The 21,026-nt window shown below is 40.0% G+C and overlaps 1 protein-coding gene across 1 annotated transcript in view; it reads right to left on the minus strand.

Moving 5' to 3' along the window:
• Window positions 1–1,955: 1,955 nt before the first annotated feature.
• LOC102040760 overlaps window positions 1,956–21,026 on the minus strand; it is a 32,282-nt gene continuing 13,211 nt past the window's right edge. Inside the window, exons 6-9 of the mRNA XM_031066175.1 lie at window positions 7,004–7,766; window positions 5,782–6,055; window positions 4,931–5,078; window positions 1,956–2,163 (exon numbers count right to left, since the gene is read on the minus strand). Of these exons, the coding sequence (XP_030922035.1) occupies window positions 1,972–2,163; window positions 4,931–5,078; window positions 5,782–6,055; window positions 7,004–7,766 (1,377 nt within the window). The 3' untranslated portion in view covers window positions 1,956–1,971. The remainder of the gene's footprint in view (window positions 2,164–4,930; window positions 5,079–5,781; window positions 6,056–7,003; window positions 7,767–21,026) is intronic.

The raw sequence follows: 21,026 nt of genomic DNA on the forward strand, positions 1-21,026 counted from the left end.
AGGACCAAACTCAGATCATCATGAGCCAGCTGCAGAGTAGGTCTCAGAACTGTGCTTGCCCTTTTGATGCCTTGCAGAGCAATGCAGAACAACCAGTAAGTTCAGAAAATTGAAGCTCTTTCTCCCTTTAATAAGCAGGTAATGAGTTCTGTAAACAGTCTGTCTTTTGTTCCTTCTTGGCTGTCACTGTCTGTCATTTTAAACTGATCAATTTATTTAATGCTGATAACACGTGCTCTACTCAATAACCTGAAATTCCTTCAATGTAATCTTGAAATGCTCTGTTTAGACATTTTTGGACTGGTCATTTTCCTTGTGCAATACCTCTGGTGTCTTATGCATACTTTCATCACTCCTTTGCACTACAGACCTCCATCCAAGCAGTCTTTTTAGGGGCCACTTACTTCTGGGTTAGTTCTGTTAAACAGCACCAATGCATTTGAACCCTTCAGAGCACTGTCTATACCTGGTGGTCAGCTGTAACTCTGGAATAACAGCTGAAGGTCAACTGTGCAGTGGCATTTGTTGGTTTTCATATAGACCAGTGGTAGAATGAGTGAGTCTCTTTCTGGAGACATTTGTAATGCAGTCTGGAGCTAGGTTAGATGCACCTTCATAGTCCAGTCAGATAGCAGAGCCTGCCTCAAAGTCCTTTGGTGAGTGGCGTACATCAGTGTCTGGGCTCTTGTGGGCAGACACCAAATGGTGACTGAGGTGAGTTTTAGAGATTTGCCAGCTTTATCCTATACTGTATCTTTTGTATCTTCTCTAGCAGAGGTATCTTGTGTTTACTGATAGACACCTGTGAAGTTCTTTGCCAAATGATTTTGAAAGGCCTTCTGCTCCTTTTTGGGCAATTATTTTGTGAAGGTTGTATGAGGAAGCAGAATTATGCTGACATCTGTTAGTTACATAAACCTAGAAGTGGCTTTTTGCATTGTTTTGTACTTTATAGATAGGACTCTGCTAATTAAAATCTATTAAATGTTAAGATCTTGTCATTCTGTTGGATGCACTGCTCTACTCAAATAAAGGAAATTGTTAGATCATGGAAATATTTTTCTGAAAATATTTCTGAAATATTTTTCTGAAACATCATGGCAACACCTTTGGATTTTAGGATCAACTCTGTGAATAGATTTATTACACTTTAATGGAGGTGTGTTTTTTCCTACCAAAGTCTACCTTATTTCAGTTATAGAGTCCTGTTACAAAGTTCACCCTGGTGTCTAGATGATATTACAGGCAGAAATTCTGGGGTTAGGAGAAGGCTAGCTTTGTGCTGTGAAACAATATAGGCCAGATTTTTAAAAATCAGAATACCTAAGTTATTCTGCAGAACTAATTTTTTTTAAATTCAAAGAATATTTTTAATGCACATCATGTACTCTGAGAAAATGAGGTGATTTGCTAGTCTGCATAAATGTTTTGAAAGAGGTCACACTCACAAGGCAGACTTCATGGTAGACTTATTTTCTACAGTAATAAAATAAAGATCTCTAGACAAAGGTGGTAAATTCTCTTTTAGGGCTTGATACTGCTTCTGATTTTATAACTGGCAAAATTCTGCTAGCATTGAGGTCACTGGGCCCTTCAGTCTCTTTGTAACAGAAGATAACATTGAGGAATCTGCAGTGTTTGGCAATGAGCTTCCTGAATATTCTGGCATTTGAATGGGGCTTTTTATTCAGATTTATCACTAAAATACTGGTTTTAGAAATTTCACTTCTGTGGTTGTTGGGTTTTCTTTTACCAAAGGTAGATTTTACAAGTCACATTTTTGTTGCTTTGAGCCTTAATGAAGTTAGCTTGTTGTGTGGCATTAATAAAATATTGCTAGGATGACCTGGTGCTAGCTAGGAGAGACAGAACAGATTTTCACATTTCACATTTCATTGTCTTTTTATTATAAAATAAATTATTAAAAATAAAGCCTCTTACATACCAAAGAATAGAAAGTATTACCTTTATTTACATTTCTGTTGGATCAACCACCCTGCCAATGAACAGTAATGTTTTAAAAGTTTCTTCAAAAATCATGAAAAGGAATGGCCGGTCCACTTTGATCACCCGAGGCAATGTGAATGCAATTATTTCTGAGCCACTTGCTGCTGCAGCCTCAGTTCCTTCTTCATCCACTTCAATAACTGCATTTTGGACAACCTGAAGTGCAAGGCAGAAATAAGTATGTGACAGAAGTAAATACTAACATGAAGAGTATTTTTCCAGCTGAAGGCATTCAGTTGAAGTAGGCTTCTGTTAAGCACTAAAATGAGCAGTTCAGTGCAATCTACCTCTGTCATACTGGTGGAGGAGTCAGCACAGCCACTATGCCCACAATGCTCACAGTGTGGATGCCAGTTCAGGAGTCATTGCACTTTTCCACATTTCTGAGCACAGACCTCACTAAGAGATTGGAGGTTTTGCATGAAACAGACTTTGCATTTTTTTGGTGTAGAGTGCTCCTCTTCGACACCTAACTGTGCAAAGGAGTTTCTCAGTTGTAGGAAATGTGTTTTCATCAGTCACAAACACTGACTGGCTGGATATGTCATTCACAGCTGATTTTGTGAGAGCTTAGGGAAATGCACCAATCTTTGTTTTTTCCCCTGCATATTTCTAATTTGTACATTTGGTAGCACCGACTAAATATGTAGAGCAGTGAGGTACAGTCCTGGATTGGTTTGAATATTTTCCACTCCCACTGAAATTGCAGCCTGGCAGAATCTGATTTTTCATTTTTTCATCTTTTCCATTTTGTTCTTTCAGCCTGCTTATACCTGTGAGTGCTTCTGCTGGGTTAGTGTCTGTACTGGGGAACTGCCTGGTCATCTAGTGGATTTATAGCTCCTAAACTCCTAATTCTAGGAATTATTTATGTGAAAACAGTTGAAGGACTTCACCAGTGTTGAGGTTTCTGCTACATATTTTTAAATAATATTTTTTGTCTTTCACAATTCCCAGGGACAGGATGCTCCTCTGGCAGTTCGTAGCTGATGCACATATTGCTTCTAATATCAGTTAGCAGTTCCTGTTAAAGTGTGATTTTTTGATAACACAATAGTTAACTGCTGAGAATCAGCATGAAAGTTACATGATCAAGAGGAAGGGAGAAAACTGCTGCAGATTGCCATTATATTTCCCAACAGTGAAATAGTTCATACCAAACTGAAAATCTCTGCAATTTTATCCATTAAATATTTATTCTTAGGATGTTAGATATTCTCAGAAAGGTTTTTTTTCAAGCCACTGCAATTTTGAAAACCTTTAGATCAAGCATGAGAGTTTTTGAAACTTGTATAGAAGTGTTTATTATCCCATCCTGTTAATTGGCTAAGCACAAAGGCTTCTATAAGGATTTGGTGTAGGGAGACTTGTAAGAGCAGCACCTGAAGGATTCTTTCTCATAGGGTACAAATACCCAAGGGGAGGGTGCAAAGGAAGTGGAGCCAGGCTTGTCAGTGGTGCCCAGTGACAGGACCAGAGGCAGTGGGCACCAAGTGAAACACAGGAGGTTTGAACAGAGGAGATTCCCTCTGAACACTGGGAAATGCTTTTTCATGTGAGGCTGACTGAGTACTGGCACACTGTGGATTCTTCGTCTTTGGAGATATTCAAAAGCTGTCTGGACATGGACCTCAGCAACTTGCTTGAGGTGACCTTGCCTGAGAAGAGGACTTGGACCAGGTGACCTCCAGAGGCTCCTTCCAACCTTAAATATTCTGTGATTCTGGGAAGCCTCTCCTGGAATTGTGGTCCTGGATTGTCTCTGCCATGCAACCCTCCACAACCACGAGCAGTTGCATGCTATAATTTTCTTACATAAGTTTATAAAGCTACATTTTTAAATCCTGTGCCAGAGTAATTTTATTTGGATCTTGTTTATAATTCATCTTGTTTCAGTAATTTTTTTTAACTTTTACTGTAATGTATGAATTTGTATTTAGAATTCATTGTTTTTCATCTCATTCCACACACTCCATTCTTGTGGGCACAAGTATCTCTGTGTTTTGTCTTTCATCTCCTTTCTTTGACCATGCATTTTAATTTTCTATTATCAGCAAGTTGTCCTTTTTATAGACTATTCAAAAGATATCTCTGGTCACATAGACCTATTCCTTCTTGATATTGATGTGATTGACAAGTCCTTTGTCTTGCATTCTCTTCTGCTTCTCGTTCTGCCTCTGTTTTCCATCAGTCTTTTGAATTTCATCTGTGCTCTCCCTTAAACAGTGGCACAAAGTATCTCTTCCTGCTCCTCTTTTTCCATGGGGCTGTGTTCTGTCTTCTTGGTCATTCACTGCCCTTGCCCTTACCTGTTTAAAGGTTCTTTGAAAGTTTCAGCATACAAAGTGGAACATCTGTATGGGTTGGAGTGCCATTCCTTGTGCCAATCCTTTCCTGTGAGATTCTGGTATTTTCTTCCATGGTATATAGAGGGGGAAAACAGGAGTGCTTTTGACTTCTCTTCCTCACTGTTACCTTTTTGAGATTTTATTATTTAAACTTTCTAAGGTTCTTTATTTTTTGAGAAGTATAGCTGGAATGTGTATGAGGAGTTCTTTCCTTGAATTTCCTTCCTTGCCCTGGATTTTACCATTTGACTGTCATTTACATTGTTTTTCTTTTTCACCGTTTTTGGGAAATTGTGCTCATTCTCTGCCAACCATATTCCTCTTGAGGCAGAGCTTTTCTCCTGTGATGGGTTAGCTCTGGGAGGTGTTGAGCACCTATGAGATGTCACTGCCCCTTTCCCCTACACACCTCATACTTGAAGTGGGATCCATCCTGATTAAGATGTGTAGATTGCACATACCTGGCAGATGAGGTACTTTGCTATTAGTGTCCCTATAAATTTATATGACCATCTTGGCTGGGGCCATTTATATATTATTATAAGCCAAGCAACAAATAATTTTAGTGGGCTTACCTGTGAAACTGCTACATATTCGTGATCTGTCAGATGACTAAGATCTGCTGAATGTGTAAAGAGCTTTTTAATTCCAAGACCTTGAAGCAGTTTCTTCATTTTGTATTTTTGCTCTAGTTTAAACTTTGGAAATGAAATATCCACTTTTCTGTTAAAAAAAAAATAATGCAAACAATCACTTGACTGCTGAAATGCACACTACTCAGGAATTAAGCTTTACACAGAAAAAGAAGGGACAAAAACTGGAGAGTCTCTGCTGGCATTTAGGTTGGCGGAAAATAATTTCTAACCTGTTGGCTGCCAGTGATGCTACAAATAATTTCCTTCTCTGTATAAATACTTCCACCAGCAGTCACAGTGCCATGATACCAGGGCAACACACTAATTTATTGACTGGTGAAAAGAATTTTCACTTCAGGAACTACATTTCACAGGAATCATTTGGGTTTACCCTTTTATATTCAAATTTATCAAATCCTCTAGGTTTCCCCAGGTAGGAAATGTTTAATAAATGTCTAGATTTATAGTGGGTTTTGCTTGGCAGTACTAAATTTAAAGAGAGAGGAGACCTAAGGAAGCATATGGAAAGACTCATGCCTTCTCTCACAGACAGAGACATTTTTAACTGAGATGAGCTGAAGTTTTGTTGCCTCTGAGTCAAAACTTTCACATGCCACTTGGGCTGTGGATAGGCCATTAAAGAACCTCTACTCTGTAGATAGCTCTTGCCACAGACAGAGATGCTACCATGGGAAAAGGCTTAAGAAGACCAGCTAATCTTTGCTGGGCTTTGTTGCTTTTCTACAGTGGACATCAAAGACATTAGGGCCCCATGGGTGTCAAAGCAATACCTGGTTTCCATGTTTCCAAGCCAGGATTCCACAAGCTCTGTAGTCAAATGGTCTTCAATTGAAATGTAGTCTCCCTCTTTTTCTGGGATAACAATCAGCATGTGGGCATTCCCTTTGTAAGGTATCTTTATCACAGTGCATCTTAAGTTCTCATCAAAAGTGGAATTAATTTTATCTGACTTGAACATCATGGGTACCTGTACGCTCCTGTATTTGTTTATGTGGAAAGTCTCAATTTCCGTGAATTTGGAATTAAATGGATAGACCCACTTGCCTGAGGAAAGAAAGAAATTAAATAATTATGTGTGTTTAGATTTGTTCAGAAAATGTTCTAAAAAGTTTAAAAAACCATTGGATATTTTCTGTATCTTGTTGAAGTGGCTGTCAATTGTGTCTGGGATAAGTGGATGACAATTTCATTATATTTTATGTTCATTGTATATAAATTTTTTTACAGAAAAAACCGCAAAGTAATCCACAAAATAAACTGCTTCATTTGCACAGAAAGAAGGGAAATATTTTTTTAAGGTTGGTTAGTTGCCACTCAAGTTCAGAATTTATGTTATCTTTGTTTTATCAATGCCTGGTGAGCATCTGACCTTTTGTAACATGTAACCTTCTCTAAAATTCTCTGCCAGCTCTTCAGTGTCCTGTATTTAATTTAATTAGTATTTGGGATGGGGATTCACTGACTTTTCCATGGACTGGTTTCTGACCATCACTGTTATTTCTCTCCCTCCCCCTGTGAGGTAATATAATGGGGTACTTGGGTTCCTCTGGGGCAGATGATTCTTGATGGAAATAGATAAATTATTTTTGTTTCAATGATTTTGTGTACTATGTTAAATCAGTGCATTTTATGCCCAGTATTCAGCTTCTAAGACTATTATGATTAAGACTTTTTCTTTTTAATGGGTGAATTAAAACATTGTTTCCTGTCATAAAGAGGGATAATTTGGAGATGGACTGAGATAGTTTGACACAGGGCTTTTTGTTCTCTTTGAGACTCTATTTTATGGAAGACAGCATAGAAGAATTGTGGTTTCCTGTAATGAAAAATAATTTCCCATTATATGAGCTGAATAGAAAAAAGAAATCTTAGATAAAGACATAGAGAAATCAGGACATGTAAATTCATTTAAACTCCCCCTAATGTAGCTGAAGTTAAGAGTCTTGATTCTCCTAATAAATAATTATTCTGCAAAATAAAACCAGCAATTACCTTTAAAGAAAATGTAGTCCACAAGCACCAGTTTGTTATGGCGGTCCAGCTCTTCAAAAAGTCTTGGGATTTTTCCTTTGGTCATTTTGTTAATGTTTTGATTGATGAAAAGTTTTGCTTGTGTTAAGTTTTCAAAGTCCACTTTCAGGAATTCCATATCAAAGTACTGCTTAGATAAATTCAGGAAAGACTCCTTGAGTTTGAAGTCCTTTTGAATAAAAGAAAGAACACCTTGCATGAGGAGAAATTCTTCATTCATTGTGATGTTACCTGTCAGTTGTTTAAACAAAGCTGGTAAATGCTGGCGATCTACTCTGTCCTTCACAGCATGGAGGTTTAGACCTTTTACAATTTGTCTGTGCGTTTCTCCTTTGGTTGCCATCATATAGACACTCATGAGAGCTGACACAGAAAATGGAGAGATGATTACATTGTTATCATGTGTCATAGCAATTTTTCTGTAGAGGTTAAATCCAAAATTTGTGGTCTTTTCAGTGAAGTTGTGAAGAGTGAAGTCTTCAAGACCTTGGTCTTCAAAACCTTGGTGTTCAAAAGGCTTAGAGATATTTTTGGGATGATACCACTCTTTGGAAATACTGATGTTATTTCTTTCCAAGAAATTACTCTCTTTTTCCTCTGTTGGAAATTTAGGTTTAATATCAGCCTGGATGAATTCAAAACATATTTCACTTAAGAGAAGTATGTAGATTCCTGCTTTCATGTTGACATCCAATAATGAACTATTTAGAGTTGGTTTTTTTTCCTAGAAAAAAGAAAGGCAACAAAATGACTTTTTAGTTTGTTCTTCCATTCACAATGCAAAAGGTAAAAGATGTAGTGGTCTTTCTGCACCTTCAGGGTATATAATCCAAACCTGGCCAACAAAATGTTCAGAGAAGACCAGGCAGATCTTACAGGACACCTAAGGCAAACCTTAGCATCAAACATTGTGTAAATTTGCAAATGAAATGCACTATGCATATAGTGCAAATATGATTATCATCCATCTTTCCATAAAGCAATATATGAATTCTCTCCCATACAGCAGTGTTGAATTGCACCTCATGGAAAAATTTTGAATGGCTACAATCTTTGGAGATGCATTTTCGCATTATAAGTTAAACGGAATGTTCAAGACCACCAAACCTGCACAGATTCCTTTTGTATAGCAGTGGGCAAAGTGATAAATGAGATTAAAAGATGGATTATATGGCCCATCATTAAAGTAGTAAATGATTCAACAGTCTAGAATCACGTGGCAATTGTTAACTACTCCTTTTAAGCTAAGGATCTGTAACAGCAAATTACGGTCATTGTATAATTTGTGATTTGGCATATGGGAAAGCTGGTTTTATCCGGTTTATTCAGAGTTCAGCTGAATTTCACAGTTGGCTGATTCAGGCTGTGGGAGTTAGTCCTGAAAAGGTATGTTGATGTGAGTACTGAGACATTTGGGTGCCAAGTCACGAGGTGCTTTTGGCAGTCAGGTGGTGTGCTATTTTCTTTGGAGATAATAGGTCACGTTCTGTACTTGCTGCAGCACAGATGGGCTGTCATGACTTAATTGGGAGGCAACGAATTCGATGAATGTTATGCCTGCTCTCAAATGCATGGCAGACAGAGAACAGAGCAAAATATGCAGCAAATATGTTGTGATTTTTTAAAATTTATTTTTCTTTCCCATTAACCCTTGATTTATTTTTAATGAGATTCCCAGTGTCTGGATTTTTCAGGACTGGAGTAGGGAAGGGGATAACTTGACTTCAGCTCCTGCCTTGCTGGTCAAGTGGTGGCTGCGACATCTGGAGTTCTGGGACACTCACTGTCCCCTGGCAGGCTGAAGCAGTGCAGTTCAGAGCTAGTGCAGTAACTGCTGAGCATTCCCTCTGCTTGTGTAGTGACCCACTTCTGTGGGAAGTAGCACAGGCACAGGGGTCCTGTTCCTGCTGCAGTGCTGCACCTGCCCTGGCAGCAAAGAAGGAGGTTCTTTCCTCTGGGAGTCATCCCTACTTTGAAGAAGCATCCTTGGACACTGCAGAGTCAGCTCTAGCAAAGAGGCAGGGACTGGAAAATTTTGCTTTTGATCATATTCAATCACTGCAGCAGCAGTTCCTCCCACTAAATGCAGTTAGCATCAGGCCTAGCATCAGGCAGGGTGCAATTCCTGCACACAGTGTTGCATCTGGCAGACATCACTGTTGCTTCTCTCTGGGAGGTCTGGGACAGGACTTGGCTCAAGTGGCCACCAGCTTCCACCAGGAGATGTGAAGGGACTGGCTGGGCAAAGTGCTGCTGCCTCCCAGAGGGCTCTGCCTTCCCAACACAGAGAGGTTTTGCACAGAAAGGGCAGGACAAATAAAAAAGCTGTTGTTTACAGGTTTATCCCAAACTATTCAACACTCAAGATTCCTGAATCCTCAGGCAAACACATACACATCTGCTGCTGATTTGGGTGCAATGAACACGGGAATAAAAACCTTGCAGTTGCACTAAGTAATCACTGCAAATCTGAGATTGCAAACATTTAAAGTTAACATTAAAGCAGCTGCATCATTCACCTTTACTGGTTAGAAATAGAGCATGTCCTCTAGAACTAGGAAAAACAGTTATGGGAACAATAAAGTAGAATTTATGTACATTATAGACTCGTATTTTTAGACCTGAGTGAAGCTTACTGCTAATTTTAGACAACTCACTTTATTTGTAGACCAGATAGTTCATTAATAAAAGTGTGTTAGAGCAAAGTGAACATTATTTCAATTTAAAGAAATATTTATTTCTAGTAATATCAATATCAAAGACAGAATCTTCTTGTGCAAATGCCTTTTTCTTCCGAAGGCATTAGAGCAAGAGAAAAATCCATTAGGAGCTAATTAACGTCTACAACCATTTAAAACATTTAGAGAATCACTGATAAATATATAAAATTGCATTTTATATATATATAAAAGATATAATAATCTTTCCTTTGAAATCTAAATGCTTCATATAAATCTTATCTTACCTACTAGGTAGCTCTTCTGTTACGTTTCTCAATCAGTTATGTTTAAAAATGAGATGAAGATGTCTGTTGCATTTAGAAGTTTTTGAACAAATATTTGCTCTTCAAAGACAGATAATCTGGTTTTGTCTGTTATAAATTAACTGATTTATAAACACTGAATGTGTGTTTCCTATAAATGGCATAATAAGGGAGGGTTATATTCCAGTAAATATATTCTGTCTTTCATGAGAAACAAGAGAACCATAAATTCTTTGCATTTAGCCCTTCAGCACCCTATCAGGATGTGGCCCCCCACATCCAATAGCCCATGAGAATTATTTTTCAGGCAGGCTCTGAGCTACTCAGTAGAGTATCCAATCCTGTTTAAATTATCCCCTTACATAAAAGAATATGTCAATATTCACTAAGGCGGGCGGAGCATGAGGGAGAAGGTCCAGAACATTGGTAGGGGTGTTACCAGTATCCTTGCCCTGCAATTTGGCTGTGCTTTGAGAGGAGAGGCCAGGGCTCCACTCCCTCTTTGAAGAGTGTGCCAGGTATTCGGTGATGTATCACTCTACCAACATCAATGCCTGATAACCACTGAGGGATGTTCACCCATAAAATACAAAGTGGGCCAAGCTGATATCCCTGCAAAAGTTATGCAGAGCTATGGTAGGCATTAATAAATTTTTAATTTTCAGTTGGTCTTGCTTGAACAGATTCGGGTCTTGAGCCTTATTAGTTGAGCAAGGCACATTCTTTAAGACAGATAGTCCATTCAACAATTTCTCTAGAGTGGGATGGTCTAAACTCTTCACTATTTTGATCATTGGCCTAATTCCAGATAAAACATACACATGGAATTCCCTATCATCCCCTCATGGTCCTAAATTGTTTTCAAAAATACTCCCAAATGAAATAGAACACTTAATTTTGATTTGGATTGTAAAAGAAAAATAATTTGGCTTTAGAATGTGAGATAAGGGTACTAGTCTCTAATTTTCCACTGAACTGAAAAAAATAAATATTATATGCAGTCTAAATGGATGTATTAGACATTTTAGAAAGCCCATTAAGAATCAGGGCATCCAGGACTCAATTTTAAAAAGGCTTTTTTTGTTGCTAATGAGTATTGCTTCTATAAGAGTGTTTGCTTACAAGATACAAGATTTCATTAGGAAGGGCTTAAGAACTGAATGTAGCCCCTCTGTTGTTTAAGCAGATTTGTATCCTTGTTGCAAGGATACCATACTGGAGGGCAGTTGTGGGGTTTATGCTCTTGAGGAGTTCAACAGAGAGGCCACAGGCTCTAGCTTCTTAAATTCCATTTTGTTTAAATTAATTTAAAATATTCTTCCTTTTAGAAGCAATCCCAATCATAATAGGCCCCCAGCGTAGGCCTATTGTATTACAGAATATGGGAAAATAAGATGGGGTTACAAGCTGAAGGCCCTGTAATGTCAGGCAGTCTAGTCCTTAAACATGAAAAAGCTCTACTGTGGATGCCCCAGTGACTTCATAACTTCTGTTCTCTGTCCATGTGACTGGACTTTTTTTCCCTACTTCCTAGTCTATATGTATTTGTGGTTAATTCTGTTGGATTTGAAATTCAAATGTCCTCTCATCGCATGGAAGAAATTTGCATCTGATATGGTTGAACAAAGCTGCATTACTGTGGTGTGCCTCTGAATTTGTGTGTCTTCTGGAGACTGTGGTCCTGTGGTTGTGGCCCAAAAAGAAATACAAGGAAAACCTGATGCACACAGATCCTGGCTTTTGTGCTCAGCAAAATCAGCAGTTATTTGCAATGAGAGTAGCTCTTCCTCCTTGCACCAGGATGCTGACACACGTGGTCACTGCTGGAAGCTAAGAGACTCAATACTGATGTTTAATATTCAAAAGATTAAGATTGTTTATAGGTGGTACTCAAAAGAGGGGCTTGAAGAAATCTTAAATTCTTTGAATCTCTAGGCTAAATCTTTGCTGGACCACAAAGCCCATATCAATCCAGTTTTACCCAGAGGAAAAAGGAGGCTGTTATGAGATGTATTGGCTGTGTACAGAGATCTGAGAAAACTGTCTTCCTCTCTAGTTACTCACAAAGCCCTAGCTAGTTTTTTATCCCAGGTAACACCTTGCTAATGTATCCACCATGCACTATCAGGAGTAACGTATTCCTCCCACCAACTCCTATTTATATTGTCAGTTGCCCTTTGGATTCAACAGAGCTTTCTGAGCAGTTAAACTCCACATAACATATGGGTAACACTCTGCCAAACTATACATGTTCAGAGTGATTTACTGGGAGAGGATTGCCAGTGTGTGACTCTGGCAGAATTGCCCTTTTCCACAGTTCATCAGGACAGAACCACCTCTAAAACCAGAACAAGCAAGACCAATAGAGGTGCACTGCTGCCCAGTTGTGTCTCTGCTGGGAGCTTGTGCCAGTGCTGAGGCTCGGCAGCAGTTGAGCTAAAGACGGTCTGTTCTCTAATAGACAACTGTTTTTGGATGCATATGCAACTCTGAAAAACTTGGCAGTGATTATGTAGTCCAGGTTCTCACCAATCTGTTTGACATAGCCCTGTGACTCCTGAGTACCTGGGGGTAGATACTGCAGAGGCAGATTCAGCTGCTTGTTCCAAATAGTCAGAGAGTCTCTGTTATAAGACAGAATTCTTCCTTTTGCAGTTTTTATGGGACTGGCAGCACCTCTATTTCAATGGCTGCTTTTCCTCTTACTTAATTTCCTCAGTCAGTTTTAGGAAACCTTCTGTGACCATGAAGAAACCAGTCATCCTAATATTGGGGGTTTGGGGGCTTAGGTTCCCTGTGCTGAGTCTGATTCCTCCCAGTTATGATCTCCTTGGAGCAGCAATAGTTCTTGACTAAGTAATGCCTCTGTTCCACATTCCATGACCCATTTCTGCAGTTTGTAACTCGACCACAGCTGAGATTCAAAGTGGGCTATGAGATATGGTGGGCATGATTGCACTACTGAGAGCAGGTTCCAGGAAGGAGACGGGTGGTTTAATTACTTGTATCTGTACCAGTTTCCCAGTGAGAGATTTTTGGAACTGAATTTCTTGCCTTGCTCAATCAAGGTAGTAACTAAACAGATACATTTCTGTCAAGACCCTGCAAATTTCTGTCCCCAGCTAATGGCTACACATTTTGTTCTCAAGGGCAGACACAGGGCATTTACAACTGTCTTGAGGGATCTAGGTGAAATCAGTCAGAAATACTGACCATACTGGAGAGTGATGAGAAAGTAAAAAGTGTCAATTCAGGAAAATATTTAGGCTGAATGTGATCTAACCTCTTCCACGTTTCTTAGACTCAACAAAATCCCAGGAATAGTGCAGGGAATGGATGGTGTGCAGGGATCTGTACTTCTTCTGAAGTCTCACTGTGAAATTACTCATAACACATAAACTAACATGCTCCAACAGTTATAAAACAGCTCCTTATACAGTCTTCTGAACATACTTAGTTTGTCAACGAGCTGATTCATCAAGGTGACTGCTGCTTCTCCCACTCCAAGAACGCACAATAATAATTGAAATCATCAGAATGCAATTGTGGCTCCTACACTGTTCATAAGCTTGACCCCTTTTGTACAACTGTGCCACTGTTCATGTGACAGGACTGCTGTAGTGAAAGCCTCTTTGGAAGGCACCTATTCCTGCATGTCACCTGGGGTGGGATGGGTGTACTACTGTACAAGCTGGACAAAGCAGCAAAGCTGCAGTAGCTCATAAATAGGGCAGAAGTATCTCCATTATGCTTTCAGCTTCACAGTCAAGGGCTGTCTAACTGTCCTTGAACACACAAATGAAAGTATAATTGCCTGTTAATAACACATCTTACTGTGGAATCTTTTATAGGAAATGCAAAAATGATGAAACACTGTAACACTGTGTCCAGAGAGGTACTATCAATTTTCAGTAAGAGGCAAAACAATCATTCATGATGTGTGATGGAAGTAGCACAAATCCTGTTTTTTTTCCAGGAAACTGAGTAAATGACCTTTTAAAGTTAGCCTAGCCTTCTTTCCTGTGATTTTCTGGCTTGCAGCAATGAAAAATTTTAATTCACCATTATTTATTTATCCTCCATTTTTACCTGCAAGTATTGAAGAGCTCTAGAAGGGGCTGGCTGGTGTTTGCCGAGTCCCCATGGAGCCAGCAGGTGTCATCACAACCTTTAGTTCTCAGATGGGAAGAAGGATAATTTTGTGTGTTTGGACAGCTGCCCTTCTCTGTGCCTTACTCAGTTTGTCATGAGACAGGACTTGAGCAGGCAGGAGACACAAACTCAAGAAAATGGCACTGGTAGATATTTCTGTTCTCCAGGGAGGGCATTTCAAAGTTTCTCCAGGAGATGCGAAATGCAAGTGCATTTCTATTTTAAATTCCTGGAAAAAATCAACTCAAAAGGCAGGAATGACAAAGTGTGTAAGAGATTGGCATGTCTAAGGGGAACAAACCTTTTTTTACACTTCAGAATGGCAGAAAATTTTACAATCAATAACCTCTGATGACCTGAACTTGAAAAATTACATATTTGCCCACTATTTCTTATCCAAATTCTATATTTACATGCACTGCACATGCATCTCCTTACTGCTGTGATAATCAATCTAAGTCCCTGGGACTTGCAGTGTTTGACTGTCTGGCCTGAAGCGATTACCTGATGTAATGAAGAAATCTCTGCACTGTGGCCTCTGTAGCAGGCATGCAAAAGGTGCCCTCTGGCACCTGTGAAATGTGCTGAGGATTACTAAGTACCAAGTGAGTGCAAGTTAGTGCAGAGCTCTGCATTGTGGGGTTGGGTACTTGTGCTTCTTAGGGGTTTTTCGATTTGAACAGAATTATTAATGCAGTAACCAGTGCAGGCCTTGTACTGAGTGTGCTCTTCCTGTTGGAGGATGCATGGATTGGATATTCAAAAGCAACATTCCTTCCTCAAGAAAGTTTGTATCTCCCTGGCTGTGCTCTCATGGAGTATTTAAGCAGGAATTATTTTTCATACAGGACCTAGTGTCTTTGTTTAAGCTGCTCCAGCACTTTCCATTACCTGTTCTTCCATCAGACATGTCTATGCCTCTCTGATTCTGCTCATTTCTACATGCTGGTCTGTGACCAGGCCCTTCCTCAGGTTTTTAAAGACAGTATCTCTGTTGTGATATATGTATCTATATTCTGAAGACAGTATCTACAGTATCTACATTTCCATTTTTTTTTCTCATTAGGAAAATTATTAAAACAGCGAAATAATTAAGTGGACAGCAACCTCTATGAGCTGTGTAGGTACTCAAATGTGGCTTTCTTTATGTTTCATGAGAATATTGCATTTAATATGTGGGCAGTGCCAGATGTGAGGTGTTAATTTTTTACTTCCTTGATTTAGGCACTCATGTCACTTAGCAACCTTACTCATCTTTGAAATGGAACTTTTTAAGGATGCACATACATTGCTAGTGAGAAGATAATTTGTATTGGAAAAAAATTTGGCAAATGGAGCAAATGCATGAACCGCTTTCAGTCCTGATGGAAACCAGGTGCTAAGTTTAAAGCTCTTTTGAGAGGTTTCTTTTAGACTGCTACTCCTCCCAGAACTTCTCTTCCCAGTTCCTGATATTTTCTAGTTATAAAATGCCATCCAACTCTGAACTTTGAGTCAATAAATTTTCTGCTTGGGTTTTTTGAGATTTAGGTTATATTTTCTTTATCTCATTCTCTCTCTCTTGCCTTCTCTCAATTGCATTTTATGTATTTTGAAAGTATTCTTTTTGCATCCACCATGACAAAATGATAAAGGTGTGAAATATACCAAGCTCATGAAGCTGAATGACCTGAACCAGGGCAGACATTTTTACAGCCTGTATTGTGGGAGGAAGTGGTGAGCTCATTCTTGTCAGACATCAGATAATCCACACCAGAGAAATTATGGAAACCAGGTTTCACTGAATCTGCAGGCCAGATAACCCTTTGTATGTACCAAAAAAGTGCAAATACATTTGCTTTCAGATACTTATTTTTATGCTGGTAAATTAATCCCATCAATGTGTCAGAGGCAGATAAAATCTTAATATTCACTTCTGGGATAACAAAGAGTGAGATATGTTCATGATTAACAGTTTTTGTATAAGTATCCATTCCTATAGGGTGATAGGACAGTTGGAAGGAGGAGAGAAGAAAATGATGACAATCAAGGCTGCAGAAAGCTGAGACTTTATCAAACAGAGCTCAGAAAAAGTAACCTTGTAGGCACTCAAAGCGCAGCCCAAGATTCCATCAATCCATGAAACATAACTGGCTGTTCAAGGTCTGTTCCTTGGCTAGTACCAGCACATTCCCAAGAGGTTGGCATGGACAATGCAGTCTTTCAGGGAACTCTCTGGGTCACTTGGAGTAGAAAGTTGTGTTCCCATGGGATGGGGACCATGGGTCAGCTCAAAGCACCTTCACTGTCAGGACCCTGGTGGCAATTCAGCTGTAGGTTAGTCTTGCTTTTCTGTGCTATAGTCATAACTACAGTATCAGCACTGTTCTTTAAGCCTTTTCTTTGGAAAGATTCCTAGCCTCCTACAGTCAGGATTTTGTGCCAAACTGAAGCATTTAAAAGCCTATAATACACTGTATTATATATTCCTTTAAAGAGAGCGGTATCTCTAGTGTGGGAGCAGTCTTACTTCAGACACTTCCTGGGGCTGTGGCCAGATCAAAATAAGTGCCTGAACACATCCAAGCCATCCTTCTTACCTCCCAGAAGGTCTCATCTAGCATCTTTACTTGTTCCTTCTTAGGCATTTTTGATTGAAAGCACCTATTTTGCTCCCTATATAATGAAACAATTTTTGGATCCCACTGAAGTCACTCTATAGTAAATGATAGTAACCTTGGTCAGCATGTGATTATAGAATGAATGCAAGATTTCTGCATCATATAATTTGCTTTTGATGGAGGTATTCATTTTTCTTTTTGGCATTGTAATGAGCATGGAAGCATTTGCATTGACAGGAGGCTTAAATTACAAGCCACCACCCATTCTTCTTCAGTGAGCAGTGGTGTCTTCAAGTTCCAGTCACTGTCCTTCTAAAGGACAGCCAGTCCTGTGGTCAGACTTCTTGTCAGCCAACATTTCTGTTCAGTAGAAGATAAGCGTGGGGTGAATATGATATTTCAGCTACATTTTATTGAGCAATTTAATCTATATTTAACAAGACTTTGCTCTCTCTGACCAAAAAGCAAACAAGTGCTCTTGTGAACACACAGTGCAGTAATAGCAAAGAATTGAGGACTCTATCAAGAGACTGTAAGAGAACAGACTTTTAAAAATCATGGTTCATATACTTGCCACCCAAACCTGTATCTTCTGCTTGACTGTAGTTATCTTACAGCTTAGACACAAGGTAGCCATGGTAGGCGTTGCAAGATCTAAGCCTGGACACAAAGATGCTCCCATTCTAAAGGCAGAATACAGTCATTGCATTGTACTGTGGTGCTTGTGGGAGGTCAGACCCAATGATAATCCACCCTGCCACTCCATATAGATTGGTCTGGCAAACATCTTTGCTTTTAACCTGCTGCAGACATCCTGTCTCAATTCCTTCTTAATCTTGTGTGCCAGCAATGTGGATCTTGTGTGACATTGTGCTCAGATGCTCAGCCTCCTGCTGCTGTGTACCAGATCAAATTGCTCCTCCCAGGTAAGTGTAACACCATGGGCTGCAGCAGATCAGGAGCACGAAACAGAAGATCAAAACTAGAGAACTGAAGTTCTTCATATGAAAAAGAAACATACAAGATACAGATGGTTCCAACAGTAAGGGGACAAAAACTACCAGTGCCTTCTCTGTGGATGTTTCATTGTTACTTCAGTAAATTTTAACTGACATAGGGCTGTTTGCCTGAGGAAATAATGCAGTGGAACTGTAATGGGAAAGTGTTACTATCCTAAATCCTTGTGTGAACTTCTGTTCTAGCATGAGCAACTTCTTGGGTGAGCTTAAACTCGCAAACTCTTCAGCAGATGACAAATAAAAAAAGATTTCTTATGTCAGAACAAAAGTTTCTGTACAGAACTTTTTAAATTTAGAACTATATTATTTTAAACCAATCCTTTAGATCATAGCAGAACCTTGGTTTTGTGTGCATCTAGTGTAATGGAAGATAGAATGATTCAGCACATCACTGAAAATAATTTTGGGAAATTGATTTAACTCTTTCTGCCTTTTTGACCAAAATTCAGCATGTGAAGCCTTGTCAAACTCACAGCTTCCACTGCTAGCTAGCACCACAGGATTAGGTCTTGATGTCCCTCTGTGGCTGTGTGACTTCCATACTCAGCCGACTTGCACAGCAGCTCTTACTCTTGGCATGCCCAGACCTGCCATGGTGTTTTGAGTTCTCCCTGAGAGCTGAGCCAGGGGGAGACTCCCTGTAGGAGCAATTACACCACTACAGCTGTGCCTGCAGCAGTGCAGCTCAGCAGCTCAGGGAGGTGACATAAACAGTCTCCCTATGAAACAGTGATATAATGACATAACTCCATCACTCCACTGAGCAGGCTGTGGGTTTAACTGCCCTTGCTCAGGCAAGGACCATTTCAGTAATTAATTATGCACATGCTGCAGTTTATGTTGGTAACAGCATGTCTAGTTCAAGAAGTTGTGATAGATTCAGCTGCTGAGGCCAGTCCACAGCGTGACACTGAAAGCCTGCAAGCAAACAAGCTCTAACAGATGAGGCTGCAAAGGCAAGAGTTGAAGCCAGGCTAGAAATTTTGTCCTAAGTACATATGAAATGCAAATGCCTCATCTCTTTTCAGCTCTGCTGAAAAGAAAAATGAGCTGTGCAATGGAGTCTTCGCCCAGAGTTTTATCTCCTAGTTTAAAATCAAGCAATAGGGAGTCGGGGTGGAAGAACAATGCAATGTCAGCATGCTCACTGCAAAGCAAACATGAGCCTTATCTTAAATTTGCCCTGAGAGAGCAGAAAACAAAGGTATAAGCTAGCAAAGCATTTTCTCATGGAACTTCCTCTGTGCACTGAGTGCCTTAGCCACCATCTCCTTTAGAGTAATTTGATATTTAGTGGTGGTTAACACTTTGATGTCCGCAAACCATAAGTAAAGTGTGTGCCAGTGTAACTGTGTGTGGGTGCATCTGTAGGAAAGAAATAGGACACTGAGCCTGAGTGCCAGGACTTTAGCAAACAGATGCAGAGCTGGGAGGACCTGGGCTGTGTCTCTCTGTCCATTAGCCAGGGTTTGCTTAGGAATGATGGCAAATTCACCCTGAGAGCAGATCTTGGGAAGGAATCTGAGAAGACAGCATGCCTTGCTGGAGCACAGCCCACATGGGGAGCCCTGCTGGCATGTCAAGCAGCCCCAGCACTGCTCAGTGGTGTAGGGAAACAGCCAGGAGGGAGCAGAGTCCTAAACCCCACTGTTGCTTTTATCATCTCAACAGTGATGCATTTGAGCTGGGGAGAAATCTGTATTATAAAGTGCTGTCATCACAATCTCCCAGTAATTTCAAAAATGTCCAGATTTTGTGCCATCTTGATGTGCCATCACTTCCCCAGCTGCATGACGTCTGAGACTCATCTGTTCTTGATGCACTTTGGGAGGCGTGGAGATATGCCTGTGCTGGTAAATGTGACCTGCAAGGGTTACAATATGATATACATGGTAGGGAGAGCTGAGCTGAAACAAAATGCACTGGCTGTCTTCAAGTGTCTGTTCTTGACTCTGCAGTGATAAGGTAATCTCAGCTGTCATACCCTAAAAATTGTGGGGTTTGCTTGTGTCATGTTAAAGGGCACATTTGGAAATTGGTGTTTTTTTCTACAGGGGAGATCATGCCTACAAATATGGCAGCAGAAACACATTCCTGACTTCAGACTTCCAGCTTCATGGAAATCTTTCCTTTCCCCTCATGTGCTTGTGTGTGTTATCCAAGGAAGGACAGCACACTCAGGGACACCCCACGGATGGCACTGGGATTCTGTATCATGATCAGTGGCTCTCTGCCTGGCAGTGAGGCTGAGAGCTACAAACCCTAGGCTCCTTTCACCTCAACTCCTGCTTATCATCAGCCCCCCTGGAGGGATTCCCCCATTTTCTCTGCCCAAGTGGCCTCATGCGTGGCCAGGCAGAGCCCCAGCACTGCCAATTCTGGGGGCCATGGGCAGAAGCAGAGTGAGATGACCTCCTGTGCTATCCAAAGAGGCTGAGCTTTTCTGCAGCCACCAGCTTAAACACATCCTTGAACTTTGCATTTGTATTTTACTAAAGTCTGGAATCATTAGGAAGTTTTTCTTCTGCTTTCTTCAAAGAATGCAAGCTTGACAAAGAAACATGCATACAAAATCTGCCTATTTGGGAACACTGCTGATTCAGACAGGTTTTCTTGGCTGATGCTGCTGGGCTCTGTGGGATGGCATCACCCTCACTGGCCAGCATGACAGGCTGAGCTCATTTCCACTGCAGAGCCACTCCAGTAGCAGATCTTTTCCCCATGACTGTATAAGGGATTGAGGACATATTTTGAGAGTATTGAAAGTTAAATCGACCAAGAAATAAGATAAAATAAAACAAAATAAATCCCCCAAGCTTTTGTTGAAGTTTTAAATGTTATACAATTATTAAGTAATGCTAGACTTTTACCTGTGGCCAAACATGTTAAATTGATTAAACAGTTATTTCCTGTGCTTTGAAGCCAGCTATTTCAACACAGCAGGTAGTCTGATAATCTCTCAGCTGCACCATTAACCAGGCAAATATTTTCTCTGTGTAAATTAACATAGCAAAACCAGGGATATAAAATAATGGATAGAACTAGATCAAGCTGTAATCTAAGTGCTTCAAATTATACCCAGATATCCTAGGGAGCGATGACAAACAAAACCAGACTCTCATGCTTGTCTCCTACAACCAATAACCTGCACAACCACATTCACCTGTGGCCTACAACAAGGCGCCCTTAAAAATGCTGGCTGTTTTCAGTGCCCCAACACCAACAACACT

This window comes from Geospiza fortis, unplaced genomic scaffold (genome assembly GCF_000277835.1).
Source record: "Geospiza fortis unplaced genomic scaffold, GeoFor_1.0 scaffold23, whole genome shotgun sequence".
Lineage (NCBI taxonomy): Eukaryota > Metazoa > Chordata > Aves > Passeriformes > Thraupidae > Geospiza > Geospiza fortis.